The 24,860-nt window shown below is 32.7% G+C and overlaps 1 protein-coding gene across 3 annotated transcripts in view; it reads left to right on the top strand.

The window, feature by feature from the left end:
• Positions 1-24,860, top strand: part of POLA1 (DNA polymerase alpha 1, catalytic subunit) — a 332,125-nt gene that overhangs the window by 105,201 nt on the left and 202,064 nt on the right. For all 3 annotated transcript variants that reach the window (XM_012544449.3, XM_031959462.1, XM_031959461.1), the window contains exons 27-31: positions 5,044-5,076; positions 5,894-5,986; positions 10,120-10,325; positions 12,146-12,278; positions 22,995-23,126. In XM_012544449.3, coding sequence (XP_012399903.1) covers positions 5,044-5,076; positions 5,894-5,986; positions 10,120-10,325; positions 12,146-12,278; positions 22,995-23,126 — 597 coding nt within the window. The remainder of the gene's footprint in view (positions 1-5,043; positions 5,077-5,893; positions 5,987-10,119; positions 10,326-12,145; positions 12,279-22,994; positions 23,127-24,860) is intronic.

Below are 24,860 nucleotides of genomic sequence, written 5' to 3'. Positions count from 1 at the left end.
GTTAAGGGAAAAATTAACCACAAAGTTTATTTTTTTACACTTGAAGTTGGCAGATTTTTGAAATGTGCTTGAAAAAATTCCATCATCCAATTGGTAATGAGTAGATAAATATGCAGGTGTTGCTGTGAAATCAGATAACTGCAGACTGCCTTATTAATGAATTTAGTAAGCTTTTATAACCCTTTTTTTTTTTTCTTTTTGCTGCTAGCACTTAAAAGTGATCCTCTGTCGGCTGAGTGTAGCCTTAATATTATGACTGGTACTTTGTGAAGCGAACTTGAGAGTGGTCATCTAATAATTATAATACCTGCATTGCCGTTAGTGCACGTGTAGAATTGTCTTCCCTGCGGTCAAGCTTTTTTTAAATGGGGGGGAAAATCCTATACAATCTAACATGCCCTTTTGAATGTTGTTACTTTCAGGATATTGATCCAATTTGAACTTTAAGAATTTAATTTATTTTTAGGAATTATGTATTGAGATTATTTTATACTATGGTCCTGGCCAGAGAAATTAGAACAACTTAATATTTTGGACTGAAAATTTTTCACTAATTTTTTTGTGAACAAATATTTATTTGTCACCTTTGCTAATAATGCTATTTTAGGCATTTTCTCAGGATTTATGTTCATTATTTAAAAGGACTTTTACTATCTAAACTACATTAACTTAGGCAGAACATTTACACACCTGAACAAGAGATAGTAATTAAATAGTAAACATATTACCATGCACAACTAAAGGAAGGAAGGAAGCAAACAAACATTTAAGTGCTTGCTATGTGTTAAGCACATTACAAACATTCTCATTTGATCTTCATAACAACCCTGGAGATGAGTAAATCCCCATTTTTACATTTTAAGAAAATCAGAGCAAATAGAAGTTAAATAACTTGTCCAGATTTACAGGTAGCAAGTATATGAGATCAGGTTTTTAACTTGGATTGGGCTCTGTACCCAGCTGGCACATCACTTCATGGCAGGATGGTAGTCTTGTTTAGGCACTGTGACTAAGGAGCAACTAGATATCTTTATCTGATTAATCAGGGAAAGTTTAATAAAAACGGTGGCTTAGAATTAGGAAGCATTTTGAATCATACTAGCTTACATTTATATAGCACTCTCCTCTTCATATTTGATTCTTACAATAACTGTATGGGGAAAGGTAAAACTTGTGTTATATAAATAAATAAAATTTGACTGAGACAATTTAAGTGACTGGCCTGTCAAACAACTAGAAGGGACAGAGCTTTGACTCAAATCTGTATCTTCTCTGAATATAAATTATACCATTCTGCCTCTTATGAGATTAGAAAATGCTTATATATAGTGGCAGTTAAAACCCTTTCTGTGGCCTCTCAGCACATAGAGCTAATTCCTGGTCTGTCAAGAAGCTACTGAGACAAACTTATGTCAATATGACCACCTAAGCATAAGACTGAGGAAACTTGCTTTGTGCTTTGTCTGCAGTACAGAAACAGGCTATGGGACAATTTTATGGAGAAATAAATAATTTAGCCTTTGTCGGAATTGATGACTTAATGGGCATAGTCAGGGAACATATTTGCTTCATAATTCTTAGATTTAGAGTTAGAAAACGGACTTTAGAGGTGATTTAATCCACTTCTCATTATAGATACAGAAAAATAAGATCCAGGGATCACTTTATTTTTGGTCAGAGAGGGTAAGTAAGTAAGTAAGTAGGGTAGTTGCTGTAATGTGAACCTAAAATCCTAAAACCTAAAAATGTGAACCTCTTGAATCTAAAGTCTTAAACTTTAAACTTAAAGTCTTAAACTTTTAAACTTAAACTTTTTCTCCAGTGCAAAAACTGCCTTAAAAACAGAGGATATGAATCTTTAACTTAAGTTATACTTTATTTAAAAGATGCTATAAAGTCATCACTCCCACTACCAGAGAAAAGACTCTTGGTAGTAGTCCTCAGTGTATGGAAGTAGAAATTGTGAAAACCCATGGAATTTCAGTAGTTCAGGTGTATGAAATATAGAAAGTTAGAACTGGAATGGAACTTAGAAATAATCTAATTCACCCACCTTATTTTACACATGAGAAGAATGAATCTTCCCATTGGTCCTAAAATTTGTCAGTGACAAAGATGAAACAAGATTGTATTTTCTCTTACAAACAGACTGACAACTTTGTCCTTTCCTCAGTATTTTCACTGCTTTGAGAAGAAAAGGTTTTTGAAATGTGTTGAAGAGATGTTAATTAAATTCTTCATCATGATAAATTAGATTTGAATTACTTTTTCTAATGGTACTGGCTTATACTTTTCCATAATAGATTTCTTCACATATTTTAAATATGGAAGATCAATAATTTACTTTATTACTTAGTAACTTGGTGACAGAGGAATGTGGATGGCATTATATGCAGATACACTGGGAGCAATCAGAGGAACAATGAATCCTACCAGGTATGCAAAGGGTTAGTTGAGAGACCTGCCTGAGCCAGTTTTGTTGGCCCTTGGGTACCATGTTAAGAAGCTTTTTTCTGTTGACAATGGGAAATCATTGAACATTTTTGAGACTAGTGGTGGCTTGCAAGGTATTCTAGAGCAGGAAAAAACTATAAGCAGAAAGATCAATTAGGACATTTTTGCAAGTAGTTCAGCTTTGAGTACTAAAGAACTGGGAAATGGTGCTAAGGATTAAGTAATTGATTAGTGAAAGACGACTTCCTGATTTCAATTCTGGTTTGCTGAAAGAATGGCCTTTGACAAAATATATGGATAATTGAGATACAGGAATTATTTTAACTCTGGCCACATGAGAATTGCTCCTGGTTTAGTTAATGTTTTAAAAGACTATGAGGGTGTATTTATCATTACAACAATTCTATCAGGTAGATACTGTTACGCAACTCATCATAGAGGTGAAGAAACTGAGGCACAGATTACTTTCCTAGGGCCTTAGCTAGTAAGTAGTGCTAATTATTTGCCTTTTCTGTACTATATTGTTATTTTAAGAATGAATAATGACAAGTATTAAAGCATTTATTAAATCCTTCCTAAGGGCTTAATATGCTAAGTGTATATATTATACATTGTGCTAAGCCTTGATAATACAAAAAAGGCAAAAACAGTCCCTGCCTTTAAACATCTCATATTCTAATGGGGGAGATAATATGCAAACAACTCTACATACTAGATGTATATAGGATAAATTGGAGGAAGGAAGTTTGAAGGGGAGGGTATTAGTGGGATGGTCATCTAAACAAGCACTTTTAATGAACTTTAGGCCTCCCACCTCCCCTCAAATGTGAATTATTTTTAAACACAGAAGTAAATAGTGGTTTTTTTTTCCTTGCCATGATTTAATATATTTGAATGGTAGATATTATATTGAGTGACATTTCATCAGGGTGCTTATTCCATCAATACATCAAAGTGGAGTTTTCTCAGGAAAAGGGACCACACGCAAAAAAGTGTATTCATTAAATTATTATCTGCATTATTAATGCCAGCCAACATTTCCTAGAGTTGTAAATAGGCATCTCTAGCTGACAGAGTGGTTCTTTTGCTTTGAGGGTTTATGGTGGTGATGTTTATTTGGATTTCTGTGGCTAGAAATGAGATTCACCTGAGAGCCTGCCCACTGAAATGGCTCTTGTTTGTAGTTCTGACACGTCTTCTCACTGGAAAGTGCTGTGATTGGTGTAGAACTTTTATTAGAATAAGATTTAGAAAGAATATTTGATGAGGACTTCCTAAGTCTTGCCAAACTTTTTTTTTTTTAATTTTTTTATAATAACTTTTTATTGACAGAACCCATGCCAGGGTAATTTTTTACAACATTATCCCTTGTATTCACTGCTGTTCCGATTTTTCCCCTCTCTCCCTCCACTCCTTCCCCTAGATGGCAAGCAATCCTATATATGTTAAATATGCCACAGTATATCCTAGATACAATATATGTGTGCAGAACCAAACAGTTCTCTTATTGCACAGGGAGAATTGGATTCAGAAGGTAAAAATGACCCCGGAAGAAAAACAAAAATACAAATAGTTTACATTCATTTCCCAGTGTTCTTTCTTTGGGTGTGGCTGCTTTTGTCCATCATTGATCATTTGAAACTGTTAGGTCTCTTTGTCAAAGAAATCCACTTCCATCAGAATATATCTTCATATAGTATCCTTGTTGAAGTATATAATGATCTCCTGGTTCTGCTTGTTTCATTTAGCATCAGTTCATGTAAGTCTCTCCAAGCCTCTCTGTATTCATCCTGCTGATCATTTCTTACAGAACAATAATATTCCATAACATTCATATACCACAGTTTACCCAACCATTCTCCAGTTGATGGGCATCCATTCATTTTGTTGCCAAACTGTTGCTAAGATCTTCACTTTACCAAAAAAAAATTCATTTATTCATTTAGTTAGAATTTAGCAAGTGCTTACATAATGTTACTGCACTCATTACTGGAAGAGATAAGATCTGTACAAATAACCAAAATACAAAATAGAATATGATAAGCACAAAATTGAGGAACAGAAAATACTATGAAGGAGTTAAGAAAAGGAAAAAGGTAGCAAAGGAATCCCAGAAAGCTTCCTTTTGGAGAGAGTATCTTTTTCTACCTCTTTTCCATAACTTTTCATAGAATTTTTTTTTTTTCCTGAGGCAATTGGGGTTAAGTGACTTGCCCAGGGTCACATAGTTAGGAAGTATTAAGTGTTTGAGGCTGTAGAATTCCCATTTCAAAAAAAAAGACAAATGCTAATAATTATTTATCTACAGACATACATTTCTAGAATGAGCTTAATAAAAGAACAAGAAAAATGCAGACAGTATTTGATTTTCCTGTACAAATGTTTATATTTTATTAATTTTTTATTACTGTAAACAAAATAAGTAGCACAAGGAAAGGGTGTTTGGGTAATAATTTGCAAGAAGTTCTTTGCTTTGAAAAAGCTAGAACATTGGGAATTTTATGTTTATGTTATACATGTATGTTTATATATCTGTTTTGTAATCATTTTCTAATATATTAATCTTGACTTTTTTTTTTTAACATTTAGATTTTGATGCACACCAAGGAGATGGTTCAAAAGGTAACATTGAACATTTTTATTACCCAACAATTCTTAAATATCACACCTGGTAAAGTTTGTATTCAAATAAAATTGGAACGCAAACAGAGGGAAATGCTTCTTAGGATGCCTAGTTTACTGCTGTAATCCTCCCTAATGAATTATAGCTTTTTTCTTTTACCAACACATGATATGATCTAGCCACTGCTTGAAGTCTATATGTGAGTGTTTTAGGCAAATTAGCAACAGTGCTAATTAGAGTTTACTTACAGGCCTTTATATTGTATGTGTTCTAGTGTTGTTTATTATGATTGATATTTTTTGGCACCCTTCATATTCTGCTAAGTAGTCTTTGATACTGGTAAGGGTTTGAAATGAATTTGTGCCCCTGAAATGTTTTGTAAAGCACTACCTTTCAGTTTTTTAAGCTACTATTATAACCTGTTATCATGGTAATATATGAGTCAGGAAGATCCTTTTTTCTCAGGTTCTAATGGTTTACTTATCCATTCTCAGTTGTTTAAATTTTATTTTGATTCACCTCTATATATCATTTTTACTTTGATCCATCACTTTCTTTTTTATTTCTGAGCAAAGTTAATGGAATTACTTTGTTTTCACTTCCTCGTTACTATTCTAAATTATACTTAGAGCCTTAGTTTTTCATTAAATTAATATAGTCAAGTACATTGGACAAATTGAATGTTTAAAACTAATCTTTCTCTTAAATGGAAATTTTTGGTTTTAAGTTCTCTAATATAGATTATATGGACTATCTTTAGCTATATTTTGAATTAAAGGTCACTATCTATTCAACATGTTTTTTTTTTCCTTTTAGATGAACCTTGAAGTTATTTATGGAGATACAGATTCAATTATGATAAATACTAATAGCACAAACCTGGAAGAAGTCTTCAAGTTGGGGAACAAGGTAAACAACATTTAATGAAATGGTCTGTTTTTTCTGTTTGTATGAGTTGTGTTTTGAAAATATAGGAATTGAGTAATAGTTGTATTGTACATTGTAAAAGGGAATTTAGCTGTTGTTATATTCTTTGATTGATTCTTATTTTCTCAACTCAGTGAAATTTATAGGATTATATATTTATGAAAAGGACCCCAGAGATCTTCTAGTTCAGTCTTATTTTATAGATAATCTGTCTGAGATCTAGGGTGGTTACATTATTTCAAAAGTCACACTGTAAGTAGTAAGTGTTAGAGTTGGATTTGATTGGAAATATTGTACTGCTTAACTGAGTTGCTGTTTCAGGTACCCTATTCCATTTTTGTATAGTCTTTAATTGTTAGGTTTCTCTTTGTATCCAGACAGAATGTGAATCTCCAGCTTCTCTTTTATGCTAGTTCTTTCCTCTGAGACTGAGAAAAACTTGCCTCATTCTTCTATGTGATAATATCTGAAAAAGTCAAAGGCTATCATATGTTTTTAAATCTTATCTTCCCTGGGTTAGAAGCTCTCTTTTTATTTAACCGATTTGCTGTTTTTCTTCCATTTGTTAATTTAGGTAGAAATATGGGGGAGGGAGAGAAGAGGAGGATTATTTTCCATGTCATTCCTTTCTTTTATCTGAGAATATGCTTAAATATTGTGGAAACCTTAAATGTGTTCATGCCATTTCTGATGTCTTCTCTAAGAAAATCATGGATCTAGCATAATTAAAATGCTTGATTTTTATTTTGTTTGCTTTTTTTGCCACAAGATGTGTACAATGCTCTTTTGAAGTGAAATGAAGTTTTAAAAAATAAGTAAATGTATTTTGATAACACATTAATGTAGTAATTTATTAAGATCTTTATATGTAAGATAATATTCTGCAAATTTTGGGGGAAGTAAAGAAGCAGAAAATAATCCTAAAGGAGAAGTAGTATATAAATAAAAAATTAGCAACAAAATGTAGATTTAACATAGATGAAGCATGTTCCAAGTCTTAAAACCGTATATAAATTGTCAGTATCTCTTAAGTGTTAACAGAGTAATATAGATAGCAAATACTTTCAGAATTCTGAGCAAAGAGAAATTCTGAAGTTACCATACATGGACTGTTTCTTCAAATCCCTTTGTTACCAGGCCACCAGACAGAAACTCTAAGGCTATTAGTATATTTTTGCCTTATTATCCTTTCTACCCCAAATTAACAAATAGTTTATGCACAGACCTGATTGCCTCTTGAGTAATCTAGCTTTGTGTAGATTATTACCTATTTGCCCTGATGTCTTGTTTTATAGAAAATGAATAATCATTTTCTGCTGTTTGCTTTCACATATTTATAGCTTAACCTTTACCTTTCATTCCCTCTGCACATACAACTGTAGTCTGTGTCCAAATGTAACCATATGTAAAGATTAAAAGCTTCTAATGGATTAATAACCTCCTGTGTGTCCCCCAGTGGTTAATGGTCTGTGAGCTTCAAAAGTCAATTAAGGCATTAGCATGGTGATGAGTTTTAAGGTCATAGGTTCATAGGACCATAGATCTAGAGCTAGAAGAGACCTAGAATTCATCTAGTCCTACCTCCTCATTTTGCAGATGAAGAACAATCTGGAGGAGATTAAGTGATGTGACTGGTGTCACATAGATCATATTCTGTAGACAAAATTTGAACCCACATGCTGTGTTCTCTTCCCCTCCTCTTGATCCCCTGAATTTCTGGTTTCAAGTACCTTGATTGAGATACTTAATACAGATTAATTGTGTTAAATTGAGTGTAGATGTGTGTGCATGTGAGATATATACAATGTACACCCACACACACACACACTACATTCACAGTGACAGATATTGGTCATCTTTTTGGAGGGATTTTTGCCAAGTTGTCACAGAGTAAAAGTGCTGGTGGATCTCTCTGCTAGGTAGATTTTACTAAAAATCACTCTTTCTTATAGAAGCTGGTGCAATATAAGTAAATTTTTTTAAACCTCAGAGTTTTTGTGGGCTTATCTTTGGAGAACATTTAACCGAATCTTAGGTTCATGCATCCAGTGAATAGATAGGTGGTGCTGGGACTTACATGTTTGAAGTTGTTTTTTTTTTTTTTTCCAGTTATTTTTAATTAGTTTGTGCAGAGCTCATCTGTGTTGGAATCTTTACAAAGTGTTAAGCCATTGGAGTTGATTTGATCTTAGAGATATTTTGGGCCAGAACTTGAAATAAAGTACTAAGTGGAACTGATAGAAACAATGCTTGTGTTCACACCTTTAGAGACCTCTTAAGTATCTAAGTATTCAATGGAGTTCACACCTTTGGGAGAATTCAGGGCTGGATTAGTCTGAATTCACACCTCCCTTGAAGTTCTTAGGACCAGAGAGCACTCTGGGAGATAACCCAGAATTCCTCTCCCTCCAGAAGGTGGAGTTAACCTTTGGGAGATCACATAAATAGAGGGAGCTCTTGGAGCTTGGGAACTGACTGAAGGTACTTACTTGAGTTAGTTACTTGAGGAGTTACTAGAAAGTTTGGGAGCTCGAGAGAGTTTTACTTAGAGTTGGAGGGAGCTCTTGGAACCCACAAGCCCTATCTTCGAAGGCAAGAGATTCATTGCATCTTCTACCTTGGTGCTGGCTGGAGGTTGAAGAAAGCAGAGGCAGAAGCCAAGGACAAAGAGTTGCAAGATCTCTTGGAGCCAGGCAGAGAGAGAGAGGCCTCAACTAACCGGGCTAATTTGGAAGGAGAAATAAACGTTTGCATTTTTACCAGCTGGCTGCGATTTTGGAGTAATTATTTATTTCAACTGAGACTAAGGCTGCCTCCAGAAAACCTTCACACATCTGCACAAAGTTATCACCCCCACTCTCACATTTCTTTGGATCTTAAAAGATTTTTCTGAGATAGGAGACTCTTTCATGTACTAATATTCCTGGGAGGGAGACAATTTTACTTATTTTACAATTTTGTTCACTACTAAATACGTTGTTGTTCAACTGTGTCTGACTCTTTGTGACCTTGTTTGAGGTTTTCTTGACAAAGGTAATGGAGTGGTCTGCCATTTTTTTTTCCATCTCATTTTACAGCTGTGGAAATTGAGACAAACACAGTTAAGTTACTTGTCCAGGATCACACAGCTGAAGGGTGACATGTCTGAGGTCAAATTTCAATTTGAGTCTTTCGAAATTAGATTTGAATTCCTGGGCCAGCCCTCCATCCGCTGAGCCTCCTAGCTGCTTCAATTTAATATTTAAGAGTTATTTTATATAGCTCATATTCCTGGCTCTGTTGGTCTTTGGTATGCTTATACAAATGTGTATTTGTATATCATACATGTTAATGCTATACCTGATTCTTGTTAAGTGATTAATATTTGTCAACTGAGTTAATGTATCTTTCCAATACTGTAATTTCCAAAAAGATAATCTATATATATTTTTCTTACATTAAGAATTTTGTGAATTAATTGATATAGTAGAGCATAGAATCTCCATGCTTCATGTATTATAGCAAAAAAAAAAAAATCACCTGTTAACCCATCTCTCTGCCAGCCTATGCCAATTTAGCAAGTTTGACTCTCTTGATGAGAGGTGTGAGCATTGCTACATCAGGCCTGCTATTGTAATCTCAAGAATGCATATCAAGAGGCAGCTAGGTGACGCAGTGGATAGAGCACCACCCTACAGTCAGGAGGACCCAAGTTTAAATCTGGCCTCAGACACAATACTTCCTAGCTGTGTGATCCTGGGCATGTCACTTAACCCAAATGGCCTCAGCAGAAAAAAAAAATTGCATATCAAAACATATTGTGCAGTCAATGTCTTAAAAAAAGTCAATCCTCTTCCAAAGGAGGGAAAGTACCACAGAATCATAGCTTTCTAAGTGGGGGGACCTTTAAGGTGATTGAGTTCAACTTTCTCCATTTACAGTGGAGGAAACAGTTCCAGGAAAGTTTCCCAAAATCTTAAATGAATTAAATAGTAAGGTGCTCAGAATAGAGTGATAGCAAAAAATCTGTTCATATTAATTTTCTGGGAAAAAAAAATGTGTGTGTGTGTGTATATAATATATAATGTGCATCTTTTGATCTTAAAGACTCATATTAATGGTGGACACTTTCACAGGTTAAAAGTGAGGTAAACAGGTTGTACAAGATGCTAGAGATTGATATTGATGGCATTTTCAAGTCTTTGCTTCTGCTAAAGAAAAAGAAATATGCTGCTTTGGTGGTAGAGCCAACTTCAGATGGGAAATATATTACCAAACAAGAGCTGAAAGGACTGGACATAGTGAGAAGAGATTGGTGTGATCTTGCCAAGGAAACGGGAAAGTGAGTTTATTCTTCAGTTTTATTTTTGTCATTTTAGACAATGAAGCATTTCTCATGCTATACTGATAGAGACTAATGAATGACTTTTGTGAAGGACACATAGTTCTGTCACATGTGAGGGCAGCTGATTCTTTGTTGCCATTATTAAATGTTTACATGTTCACATACAATTATTAGGTTAATAAGAGCTTATTTTTAAAAGCAGATTAATGCTAAGCTAAATTTATCCAGTAACAAGATATTTAGAGTAAATTATATCTGTCAAGTTTTTGTTAATAAAGTGCTTGCATTGGAGAAATTTTACATCCTTAATATGTTTGAGATTTTTAAAATATTCCTTATGAATTACCTTTTGAATCCTTCTTATGAATTCAATTTCAGGAAAAGCTGAATTTGAAAGTTTTCCTTAGCTCTGGGAAACTTAACCCCCTTACTGGGGTTTAACCATAAGAGAGTTCTTCTTTTATAACCCAGAAGAGTTTTGAGGTTAAGTTAAACTATTCATTTAAGATTTCCGTCATTGTAGAACTCGCATAAATCCCTTGGATGTCATTCTTTTATCTGATAATTGAAAGATAATTTTTATTTACTTTGTACTGTAGTCCTAAGGCTTATTGATAAACTTCATGCTAGAGTAATATTAATCCAGTTTTGACTTTTAAGATGTCATAAGCATGCTTGCAATGACAAATTTGAAATTTGGAAAGATAATAAAAAGAACTAAGTGTGCACCTGAGCGTGCATTTATTCACATGTACACACAACAACATCCCAGCATGAAGTGTTTTCTTCAAAGACACTTTAGCTACTTTTCTATTTTCGCATGTTATTGCTTTAGATGTTATTCAAGTCTTAAATATTGGAAGTATTAGAACTTTTGAGTATATAAATTTTAATTACATTAAAATATTTGGGGGAATATTGGTTTTTTTTCTTGTTTTTCAGTCTGTTTATTGCATTCAGTTTTCATCGAGATTTGGATAGTTGGTGTTAATATTATTCTTGATAGTATAGAACTGGTCATCTGAATTTTAGGTCACTATTGGCATTTTATGAAATATACTGAAAGATAAAAAAGACTTGTGGATTAAGCTATTTTTTTCAGCTTTGTGTTTTCCAAGAAAAGATGCATCACAATAGAAGTAAATTTCTCTGAGTTAGAAATGTATTACTGATTAAAGCTATACAAATGGTTTTTGTCAGAGTTTTTTTCTGACAAATTATAATGCAGCTGTCAAACTCTGACTCTGCATTTTTCTTGGCTTCTTTATTGCTCTTCCCAGTCTTCCCCACCCCCTAGGGAATATAGTTTAAGGTTGTTGTGGTATAACATGAACTGCAAGAAACAATAAATAGAAGCGAGGGTCAAATAAAAGTTTGAGAACTCTTTATTCTTTAAGGATTCTCATCGGATCAAACATAGAAGTATATTCTAATATATAACATCATCTTTCTGTTTTAACCTATGTGTAATGTGAATTTTTTTTAGGGCTTTTGTGGCTTCACATCTATTTTGTATTGAATACCTCTTTATTCACTCTAAGTTTTATGTGAAGTTTTAGAAGCTTTCCTAGGGTCATTGATTACAAATTACACATGAATCCCCAAATGTCTAGAGCAAACATCATAGTTGCTATTAACTTTTAAAGTGTCCTTTTAAAGGCTTTAGCAGTAAGTAATGCAAATAGTAACATCATTTTTTATGTGAACTTATCTACTACCTTATATTGAAGTGGTCCTAATGTTTACAGTATGAGCTAATAAAATTTTATACTATCAACTATGTTTTTATTTTTTCTGTATATCCATTTCTTTTGCAGCTTTGTCATTGGTCAGATTCTTTCTGATCAGAATAGGGACACAATTGTGGACAACATTCAGAAACGGTTAATAGAAATTGGAGAAAGTGTGATGAATGGTAGTGTCCCAATAAGCCAATTTGAAATTAACAAGGTAAATAAAGTTTTTATTATATTGAGCAGCTAATATTATGTTTCTCTTTACACCCAAATATTTAAAGAACCTCTGAGGCTTTATAGTAAATGTAAATTCTAGGAAATAATAAGAGTTATTAATTTTACTTTAATTACCTAATTACAACAGTATTTGAGATGGTCTTATATTGTAACTTTTCCCCTGGAATCCCTTGATGTTGCCATATCTATGGACCTGAGGATAGTATAAGGCAAATGACAAATCACTGAAATTCTCTTGACATGGATTTCTTTATCCGTCAAATGGAGAAAGTAATATCAATAGTAAATCCCTCACTGAGTAGGAGACCATAACTATGCAAAGCCCTTTATAAATGTTAATGTGGCATATAAATGGTTGTTATTGTTCTTTTTCTTCCTCTTCAGTACTTATATTTGCACTTGTCCCAGAATGTAGAAAAAGAAAACTGCTAAGCCCACTAATAAGTGATTTATTTCTAATTATAATCAGTGTTCAGAATTTTTTTTCAGAAGGCTTTTTTAATTAAGTTGTAATATCAGTTCCCAGTGTATAGAAAAAGGTTACCAAATCCATATAAGCTAGTGTTAGAAAATGTTCTAGACTTTATTCCTTAAAAAAAGTATATCATTTTCATTTCACAGATATATCCATTCTACACTTCCAAATCATCAACCAGTCCCTTGGAACAAGGAATGGACCAGGGAAAAAAATGCACTTTAGAAAAACTAACAATAGAGTCTGAAATATATTTTAATTGATGAGCACTTATCACAAAAGATGTTACTATAAATATTTATCTTTATATAGGACCTTTAAAAAAAAGTGTTCCATCTTTGGAATACATACTTAGAGAATCTCTTAACTCAAAGGTTATGAACCTCTACTAAGAAAGTTATTGACTTTCTTATTAAATTCTAGCATAGTTGAATAATTCTTCAACAAAATATCAGTGTGTCTTTCTTTAGCTGTTACATCATTGATTCTTTTCATCTTTTCCAATTTGTTTGATAAAATCTTCAAGTTGATTTCATTTGTATTTTTCTTATTAGTGATTTGGAACAGTTTTTCATATGACTATTACATGGCAAATCATTTGAATACTGCTTGTTTGTGCTCTGTCCATATATCCACTGTAGGATTATCTTCTTCATGTTATAGATGTGAAAACTGAGGTAGAGGAAGTCAAAGAGACTTATTAAGGTCACATAGCTAATTAGAATCTAAATCTCCCAATCCTAGGCTAGCATTTTTACTGAGACTTGAAAGTTAATGTTCTTTTCATATGCTTCTGAAAAGTGAAAGTATTATTTGCAAATTATTGTATATAAAGGAAAAATGTTTAATTACATCTTTCTTATGATGTTTATTATATAATAAAGTTCCCATGAAGAATCTAAGATTTTCCCAAAGCAACCCATATAACGTCATTCCTTTATTCTTTACCTTGAAATAATGTCAAATTATGTTTTTAACACCAACACTCATTCTTTAGAGAATTTTTATCAACTGTGGTGTTCTGTGTAAAACTACTTTGTAATAGAAGATATATAAATGTAAGATCTGCTTCTACATAAGAGCATAGAAGCAAGGTAAAATAAGTAGACAGATAATTGTAATTGAAATTAGAATACAACTAGTACCTAATAGAGCAACTGTAGAATGAGAAATCATAAGAAGTTATCACTTTTGACTTGGGGCTTATGTATAAGTAAAGCCTTTAGTAAAGATAACCTTTCTGGAGGAGGTGACATTATACTTGTCCCTTAAAGAATGAGTAGGATTTTATTGTGTTATAATTGGTGCAGGGAAAGATATTAATCTAAGCAATTCAGGAAATTTCTTGTTTCTTTTGGTGGGTGTGCAGGGTGTGGTAGGTGTAGGGATAAAATCCAAATTGTTTAGAGCATTAATGTGAAATAAGGCAAGAAGTATTGGTTGAATTTAGATAATAGAAGTATTTAAATATCAAGATAAGGAAAACTTTAAATTTTACTTGGTAAGGAATAAAAGGATTTTGAGCATTGAAATGATATGATTAACTAAAAAATCCATGTTCCAATAAAATTCATAAAAATTTAAAACTCTTAAGACTACCAACACAGTTTGAAAAGTAGGTCAAATTTCAGTAAGAATATATAATCTATAATCCTGGGAAGATCATAGGAAGGTATAATGAGCTAGATCTCAGCTGTCCTCTCTCCATGTCAAATAAATGGGGAAAAGAATGCCACCTAAGTTTCACAAAGTTATTATTGATGAGAAGAGGAAAATTGGAAGAATCTACCTTAATGTAATATTTTACAGAAAAAGTACCTGAAAACTTGCTAATTTGTCTATCACTAGTGCTATTGTACCTAGTACAACTTCTAATTTCCCTCTCCCATCCTATAACCACACTTGACCATCTTTTCTGGGCAATAGCTGTATGATCAAAGTTGGTCTATAGGCCTTGGGGATACTCCAGTTTTATGTATTGCCTTTTGGAGTTAGCCATTTGGAAGTGTCCTTTGTGGACCATACACAAAAAGGGCTGAGGACCATGAATCAAACAAAAAAGAACAAAGGATTATTATTTTTTTTTCTTTTAAAGGAGCCTAGGAGAGAAGTTCATCAAGGATGAAGTTTTCAGCAAATGTGGTGCTCATTATAAACAATACTTCATTCATTGTTTATATGAATGATTCATATAATCTCATATAATCTGAATCATTCAGAAAAAGTAGAGAATGAAAACTAGACTTTAAGTTAACATCTTTATTAATGTTTACTTTCAACAGGGTCCTTGAGTCCCTCATTTCCTCTAATACCTTTTTGACACTCTCTTGGGGTAAGATGAGAGTGTGAATAAAGTTAGTTTTCAGAGAGAACAGAGTAGAGTCTTGAAAGAGTCGATAATAGTATAGTATCTAATATTATTCTGTATTCTCTTCCTATTTTTCTGCATCATTGTTCCCAATGGTCCTTTTGAGAATATGATTTCATGCAATGCTAGTTTTCTGAGGGAAAAAACAGTCCAATGAAAGCATTTTAAAACATATTTTTCAAAGCCCTCTCATATGACATTCAGGTAATGTCACTTAGTCACTAAGTAAGTCACTGTGACTTAGAATGGTTCAGAAAGCCAATCAAAGAATTAAGCAAAAATATTTTTATTATAACAGAAATTGTAACTCAAGAAGGAAATGAAAAGGATTTAGAACAAAATATTGAGACTATTCAGAGTATTAGGTTTACTGAAAAAAAAGATCAGAATTAAAACACAAAGATGCATAGGCAAAGGAAAATGAATTGAACAAAACCAAAAAATATAAAAATTCCATTAAATAAGAATACTTGACTAAGTAGAGGCAATTTAAGAGACTAGTTCTTCCAGAAGAGCATTATTTTGTGTGCGTGTGCATGTACATGTGCGTGTGTGTGTATGTATGTGTTTGGGAGGGTGAATAGATTATTTCTTTATCTTTATTTTTGGTTATACATGAACATTCACTTTTTATTTTTTTACATATTTACTTATGAATGTGAGGAGAGAAATCAGAACAAGAAGAATCACAAGAGAAAAGTTAAACAGAAATGTGTGTGTGTGTGTGTGTGTGTATTTACATTCTTTCTCCACATAAGAGCATCAGTAAAAAATACAAAACAAATAAAACTTCTATAAATGTAATACCAAATTTCAAAAAATCATACAGATAAATGTCCCAGAAATATTAGCAGATGACAAAATACAGCAAAAGGGAATCCATAGAACACTAATAGAATGAATTTCCTTGCTTAATTCACCAAGAAACATTGTAGTAAGATTTTACAGTTTCAATAACAAACTTTTCAAGAATCAAAGGAAAAACTTTCATATTCTAAGATGACAGGATTAGTTTGTGAGTATGTGTATGTAAATAGATTTACATACATACACATACATATTGTATATACAAGAAATGAAAATTTTGCTTGTGGTTTTCAAAAACAAACATATAAGACAAAAAAAAAAAAAACCCAAAAATCCCAAATATCATTTGACACATTTAAAAACACAGTTGGCAAAGCTGAGCCAGTGTCACAGAAAATAACTGGACATTCTACAAAAGAGAATATGAGTCATTCTTAAAAAAAAAAAAATGAGTAGGGTTTTCAATATGGACAAAAGAGAAGGAAATTTTAAACACTTCCAGATAACAATAAAATATTTATTTTCATAAGACTAAGGATAGATAAAACCATGGTTGTGGGATAGGAAAGTTATTTTATTTGATTTTCCTTAAAATATACATATACAAAATAGTGTGTTATTGTCTAAGAGATGCAAGAAGATAAAGAACATCAACCAATAAAAGAATTTAAGTGAGGGAGGATCCTGGGAACAGGGCAGAGGAGGTCAGAAAATTTTAATTTCTTCAAATTTCCTTCACAAACAGAACAAATTTGCATCTCAGGGTATACATAAACTGGTGCAACACAAAGAAGAGTTAGGGCAGAACCAAGAAAACTGAAGAAAGATCGTAGACTGGGGATTAACTGATATGAAGTGCTAATACTTCCAAGCTAGCTCCATGGAAACAACACGTGGGGAATCCTGGGGTTAACTGGGTTCTGTTGGAGCCTCATCAAAGAATAACAGGGACCAAGTCCTGGGAGACTGAGGGAATATCAGCTCATCAAGCATGCCTGGCCTAGCTGTGTTGCTGGAACATGACCCTAGGAGAGAAGGAACCAGCATAGCCAATGAATACAGAGACAGTGGGGCAGGGATGCTGCTGGCTGCCAGCACTTACAGGAGGAGCTCTTGGTTTGGGATTCCTGATCAGAAGGGAGGCTGAAGTGAAACTAGAGATACCTTTCCTGCCTTCCTCAGAATTAAAGATGGTTACAATGGTAAATTTTCATTTAAAAAAAAAACTAACAAAGGAAAAAGAAACCAATTATAGCAATTTACTGTGGGAATAGGAAAGACTTGGGTTCATCTACAGAGTATGATAAGGAAGTGTAAAAAAAAGAAAAAAAGAAAAAAAAAAGACTCTCTTCCACCCCATATAGTCATGTGAAATGACTCCCTGTTGAGAGAATTTATAGAACTCAAAAAAAAAAAATCTTTAAACATCAAATGAGAAAGATTGAGGAAAAAATTTAAAAAAACAAAACAAAAAACTGAACAAAACAAGATAAAGAAAAAGAAAGGTTAACCACCTAGAAAAGGATATACAGAATCTCAAAGAAAATAATTCTTATAAAAGGCCAAGAAATAATAAAACAAAATATACAGAATGAAAAAATAGAACAAAATGTGAAGCATAAGAAAAATAGCTGATCTGGAAAATAGATCAAGAAGAGAAAATGTAAGAATAATTAGGTTGCCTGAAAATTATGACCCCCCCCCAAAAAAAAAAAAAAAACCTAGAAAAATAATGAAAGAAATAATTGTACTGGAGTAAAAAGAACATGAGGGGAAAGTAGAAATAGAAAAAAATCGACTGATCACCACTTCCATCTTTTGTGGAAAATGATAGAAACATTATTGCCAAATTTTAAAACCCTGAGATCAATGAGAAAACTTTGCAAGAAACAAACCAAACAAAACAATTCACAAATATACTGGAGTTACAATCAGAATTTTACAAAATTTTTAAGTAGATAATAATAAATTATATATATTGGCAATCAAAAAGAACTAGACCTGTGGCTAAAAATATCATATCTAGCAAAATTATCCATAATACTGAATAACAACCCAAAAAAAGGACATTAAACAAACTTCTAGATATTCGGGACTTTAACTCAACCAAACCCAAACTTAATAGAAAATTTCATATGTAAAAACCTACACCAAAAATTAATTTCAAGGAACTCCACATGGACAAATTGTTTATGTTCTTTACATGGAAATATATACCATGTATTTAAACTTGACAACAGTAATTGGATAGCTCAAAAAGAAAGATTGTGGCAGTTTGAGTATGACTTGGTTCTAAAGAGGAAAACTATCTAGGAGAAGGTAAAAATAGTAATTGTTATATAAGTGAGGTGCAATGGAAGAACTGACACAGGCATTAGAGTGGGGAAGAGGGCTTATAGTTTTGAAAACCTCTTATCAGGAATCAAATAAAAAACTTTTCATATTCCAAGACTAATTATTCAGAAAACCATAGGATTAGTGTGTGAATATGTATATATATATATATATATATTCACACACACACACACACACACGTATGTGTGTGTATACAAGAAATCAAATGAAAAATTTACATATGATTAAAAAAACCACACATAACACATCTACAGGTACCATGAAGGGGATAGAATTCTCTGAAATCTTAAAAAAAAAAAAAAAAAAAAAAAAGAGGGAGGAGTGATTAGGATAAGATAGGATATAGAAATATATGTAGATTTATGGCAGTTGGACAAAGTGTATAGATTAATGGGTAAGGGACAAAGGATATGGTGGGGTCTAGAAGGGCATGTATAGTTATGATCATGGGACAAGGTGTGTAGATCAACAGGAAAAGGATAGAGAGAGAAAAGACAAGGGAGAGGATCCATAGGGGGTGGGGGCGAGGTGGATGGGATGTTAAAGAATAGTTAAGATGTAGGATTAAAGTAGAAGAGTTAGCAGAAATAGAAAAGAAGATATAGAAAACTAGATAATACTACAGCAAGTATTAGGAGTAGAATTTATTAGGGAAAAACAGCTAATTGATTTCAGACAAAGTAAAACTTATATTCAATCAAGAGAGAAATCTATGTTATATGTCAGCCATATTAATATTGTTTTACATGAATGGTAAATGTGTATGTGTGTGCCTCAGTATATGTGGGTATATAGGGGTATATATAACTCTATACATACATGTACATATATATATACACACACACACACACACACATATACACACACATGTATGGGTTTGGTGTGAATGTATAGATAGATATGTATATATCTGTGCTTAACTGCAGCCTGTTTGGCGCAGGTAAGGGAGGATGAAAGGGAAAATTCCCCAGCAGAGGACAAAAGAATAACCTACAAGGAAGCAGAGATGGACAATCATGAATATAATCTCTTTTATCATATGTGTTCTCTTATTTTTTATTTTCCTTTTCTGCTATTTTTTCTTATTTTGTATTTAGTTCAATTAAAAAATAAAACTTGGGATATATACACACATATATGTGTGTATGTATAAAAATCAAGATGAAGTATATGAAAGAAATGAATTGATAATTGAGGGAAAGAAATTATCCCATTTCCTATAAATCCAATATTTTAGGTTTTAAGATAGTATAGAACAACTTCTTTTGCAGAGCGTCATGAAGGAAAAAAGTAGGAACAGATTCAGGAAAAGACTCAAAACTAAAGAGAAAGGATGGATAAGAAACTTTGATCTTCTTCCTTACTTTCAGAGTGCTAGGAGATTTAAGATGAAGAGTACAGAGAAAGGAATGGAAATTGAACTCTGTACATAAGTGAAACTCCACATACATGGACAGAGAGATGATAGGCTTTTTTTTTTTTTATATTGATTTTAATGGTATCTTTTGTTTTTTTTTACATCATGATAGGTAAAATTTTAGAGAGGAAAAAAGATAGCAGTATATGATCAATACATTGAAAAAGTCTCAAAATATATGCTATGTGTAACATCTGTAGATTTTCCACATTCATGAAATGGTCTGTTTGAGATGTCCTCTTCTCTTTTTATTTGCTGCCTACTCAATCTTCCTAATTGTGTTAAATTAACTTTTGATTTTTGCTATGTAGTTTTTTCAGTTACATTGTTACAGTTACTGAACATATTGGCATCTTGTTTACTTTACTGTGCATCAAGTCATATAGATCTTTTCATAATTCTTTATATTCTTCACAAATCATTTCTTTCAGCACAGTTATTTTCCATTACATTCATATACCATACATAATTTTTTAGCCATTCTTCATTTGATGGGTATCTACTTTGTGGCTAATTCTTACCTATCTAAAAAAGTGCTGGTATCTCCTGAGCAAATCACTTAACTTCAATTACCTCCTTTTAAAAAAAAAATGCCACTGTGGGGCAGCTAAATAGCAGTGATAGAGAACTGGTCCTGAGCTCAGAAGACCTAAGTTCAAATGTGGCCTCAGACACTTAATACTTTTCTAGCTGTGTGACCTGGGCAAGTTACTTAACCCTTTTCATCACAAATATTTTATACCATACTTTCTTAATGAGGCTTTTCTTGTGTTACAAGCCCTATAATGGAGTCTAGTTCAAAGGTCATGGACATTTTAATTGCATTATTTGCAAAATTTTAAATACTTTCCAAAATGGTTGTACCATTTCGCAGCTCCACCAGTGATGTATAAATGTGCCTATCATTCTACAACCCCTCCAACATTTACAATTGTCTTATGTGTTCATTTTTGCCAATTTGCATGGTAGAAGTTGAAGCCTCAGGGCTGTTTTGATTTGCATTTCTCTTTGGTTTTTTTTTCTTTACAGCATTTTTTAAATGTGGTTGTGAATACATTGGAATTATTTTGTAAATTATTTATAACTTCTTATCATTATATTGGGGGAATGGCCTTTATCAGATCACTGTGTTTTTATGTGTAACTTATGTGTGTATTTGCATGCATTATTTATATATTCTGCATGCCATATCCTTTATTATATAAAGAGACTGTGGGTACAAAGAATTTTTTTTGTCCTGTTCGACCACTTTCTTTTTTATCCTAGATGAATTAATTTTGTTTGTGCAGAAGCTTTTCAATTTCAAGTAATCAAAGGTATAGTTTGGGAGGGAGGGTCCTATCAATTGACAAGAAATCAGGAAAATCTTCATGTAGAAATCCCATAAGTTTGACAAAGAGGGAAGAAGGGCTTGCATTTCACATATGGAATGTAGCTAGTACAAAAGCATGGAGATATGAGAGATGGAAGTCATGTAAGAGGAAGAGAGATTGTTTATTCTAGAGGAGAGTTGTCCTTTGACTTTGCAAAGAAAGGTTGAGGCCAGGTAATAAAGATAAACAGAGCTAAACAGAGAAGTATGTATTTTATTCTAGGGGCGAAGGTGAGCTATGGGAATTTATTGAGCAAAGTGAAACAGTCATATTTATATTTAAAAAATCAACAATGTGGAATATTCACTAGAGTGGAGAGACTCCTCAGGAAAGAAGGCTTTATGAGATTATTGCAGTGGTCTAGGTGAGAATTGATGAGTACTTGAAGTAAAGGGGTAGCTATGGAAGTAGAAACAAAAGGGGTTGTATAGGGGCAGCTAGGTGGCACAGTGGATAGAGCACCTACCCTGAAGTCAGGAGGACCCGAGTTCAAATGTGGACTCAGACATTTGACACTTCCCAGCTGTGTGATCTGGGGCAAGTCACTTAATCCCAACTACCTCAGCAAAAACACACACACACAAAAGGGGGGAGGAGAGTTGGATGAAGAGATGCTGTGGCAATAGAAATCAGTCTTTAAGTAATTAAACATTTTTTAAGCACCTGCTTTATCCCATGCACTGTGCTACTTGCTTGGGATTTGAATACAAAAAAGAAAGATTGTCTGCCTTCAAAGAGCTGACTATTAGATGGAGGAGGAAAATATACAAAAGGAAAAATGGGATGGGAGTTAGGAGAAGATACCAAGCAGGCCACATGTATGATCTTAATGGAATCCAATCTGAAAGAATATATCCAGGTGGGAAGTGAAGAAATAAATCTGAGGACCTTCTTTAAGTGGAGGCTTTAAGGGGAGTTTTTTGCACTGTTCTCTAAATCAGAGGGACAGAGAGTACTAAGAACTTTGATGAGATATGAATATTAAGATTGGTGCAATGTAATGATGAATTTTCCTGATTATAAAATGGTTCCTGGGGGGCGGAGGGGCTAGATCATAATAGAATCCAGTAGGTTTAAAGTTTGGTCACTAAAGCAGAAGTTTTTCTGAATGCCCCCACAATACCGCTTGTATTGCTAAGCTAATTATAATCTAATACCTCTTAGCACTTTGCATATAGTACATGGTCAATAAATGTTTCTTGAATCAGTGATTCTAATAGGTTTTTTTAAATCAAAATGGGCATTATAGAATGTGAAACACCTTTATATATATATATATATATATATATATATATATATATGTTTATATATATATATTCAAGAATCATATTTCTTGTCTCTTTATCTCTATTGCTTAGCACAATGCATGGCATGTGGTGGGACCTCAAAAAACCAAACTTAATAATTTAAAATTAAGTTAAAAATTTTAAATTAAACTATGATGAGATGGAGAGAGGTTAGACAATAGGAAAACAACTATATTCCAAGTAACCCAGCTTGTCTCAATAATCATTAATGGCTAATTTTATTTATTCTGTTAATTTAGGAGGGGACAATTGCAGAAAGTTATTTAACTTGAAAACTTTGTAATACCCTATATGTTTCAGTTCTTGGTTTACTTAGATTTTTATTATTTTCAATTAAATTAAACCTTAGAAATGACTATATTTCATTTCTATTAGATTGACTTGTCTATTAGATCAAAGAAATAACATGAAGATATGATCATTAGGCATGCTATGACAGTTTCTGAGTTGATAGATACTTAGTGGTACATAATTATTATATTGATAACATTTTCCCTCTATCTATATGTGTGTATATATCTTCGTGAAAATTTCTTTTAACTTATTGGGAATGTTTTTTCCTTTTTTATTAATTTTTTTTTTTTTTTTAAGGCATTGACAAAGGATCCTCAGGATTACCCTGACAAGAAAAGCCTACCACATGTTCATGTTGCTATATGGATAAACTCTCATGGAGGCAAAAAAGTGAAAGCTGGAGATACTGTGTCATATATTATTTGTCAGGTAAAATTATTTTAATTAATTGGTCTTTTCCTAAATGTAGCTTAGGGATCTATTGGTTTAGCACCAGAATACATTGATACCCATTGTACTAATGTTAGTATCTTACTAATATGCTGAATTGTACTGAGATTGTCTGGTCTATTTATTTTATAAATAACCCTGTTCAATGTAATACTTTATCATTTAAACTTCATTACAATGTTCTGAACAGGATTTTCTGGTTTGCTGCTATGATTTTGGTATGATGGGTCTAGTCCTTGAGGCACCTGATGGTATAGTAAATATAGTACTGGGCTTGGCAAAAGGGAAGCCTGAGTTTAAATGAAACCTCAGATCTTTGTCTAAAGCAGGGCAAGTCACTTAACCTCTTTTTGCCTTAGTTTCCTCCACTGTGATTTGGAGACAGTTATATTACCTTCCAAGGGTTTCATGAGGATCAAATGAGATAATATTTGTAGAAGGCACTTAGGGTGATGCTTGGTACATAGTAGGCCCTATATCAACTGTTAGCCTTTTCCCCTTCTCCAGTCCCATAAGAAAAGTACCTATTACAACCTGAAGTTCACTGTAAGGTAAATTGTTTTTTATTCCAGATTAATGTAAGTTCATTAAAACAATTTATTTTCTTTTTATCTTATTTATACGGTTGTCAATTGTATTAATGAAAAAAATTGACAAACACAAGATATAACACAAGTGTTAATATGCAAAGAAAGCTATGTGGGCATTGGCTAGTCAAAATAGTGATGCTGTCCATCCTGCACATGTAACAAGAAAAGCTGACTTCTCAGGTAGATCTTTTGAAAGAAAATTGTCAGCCTTTTTGTTGACTTTTTTTGCCAACAAGACAATAGGCTATTTTGGTTTCCATTGCATTAATGTTTCCAGCTCTGTTGAGGGTCTAGACAAGAAGATGATTCTTTTATTAAAAAAACAACAACAAAAAAAATTTCCTAGCCTTTAAGTAATGTTTGGTTTTTGTTGTTTGGAAGTTAACTGTGAAAGCCAGACTCAAAAAGGGGGAAAAAATTGATGACAAAAAAAAAAAAAAAAAAAAATTGAGCATTATTTTCTTTATCTGCATTTCTGGAAAGATGTTAATTAAAAAATGTTTTAAGTAGTAGGTGTTTTTAGTAATATATATGGTAACAAAATACATCATTTGATAATGAGATTGATTTTTTATAAGGGATACAAATCTGGGACTTTTAAAATATTTCAGAACTTTTAAAAAATTTTAAACATTTTACTAATATTCCCCACATATTGTTGATAATGTACATAACAGATGACTTAAGTACATGGACATGAATCAACACTTGACTCTGTCTCCCTCCTAGTGTTACTCTTGATTAAGAACTTACACTGAGCCAATTCCTGCAGGAAAATGTTTCCATAAATGTCTGACTAGCTCAGGCCCTTAATGTGCTTTGCATATTTGCGCTGACAACTCTCATCTCAGAAAACAATTTTCATATTATGCAAATAAAGATTTTGGTAAATAGGATAGTTTTTTTTTTTCACTTATGTCTTCACATACATGGAGCAACTATTCGATGATTAATGACAAGGGCAGATAGTAACATCAGAATTTGAAGAATTATGTAGATATGATAAAAATAGTGACTAAAAATGAAACCACATGTTTTGGGAGAACTGAAAATAGGGACATATACTGATTTTTTTTTTTTAAACACTGGTTCTTAATCACTTCTACACTCATAAAGTCAGATT

This window comes from Sarcophilus harrisii, chromosome 3 (assembly GCF_902635505.1).
Source record: "Sarcophilus harrisii chromosome 3, mSarHar1.11, whole genome shotgun sequence".
In the NCBI taxonomy this organism is placed as follows: Eukaryota; Metazoa; Chordata; class Mammalia; order Dasyuromorphia; family Dasyuridae; genus Sarcophilus; species Sarcophilus harrisii.
Note: the sequence above shows the minus strand (reverse complement) of the source record. Positions and strands in the feature narration are given on the sequence as shown.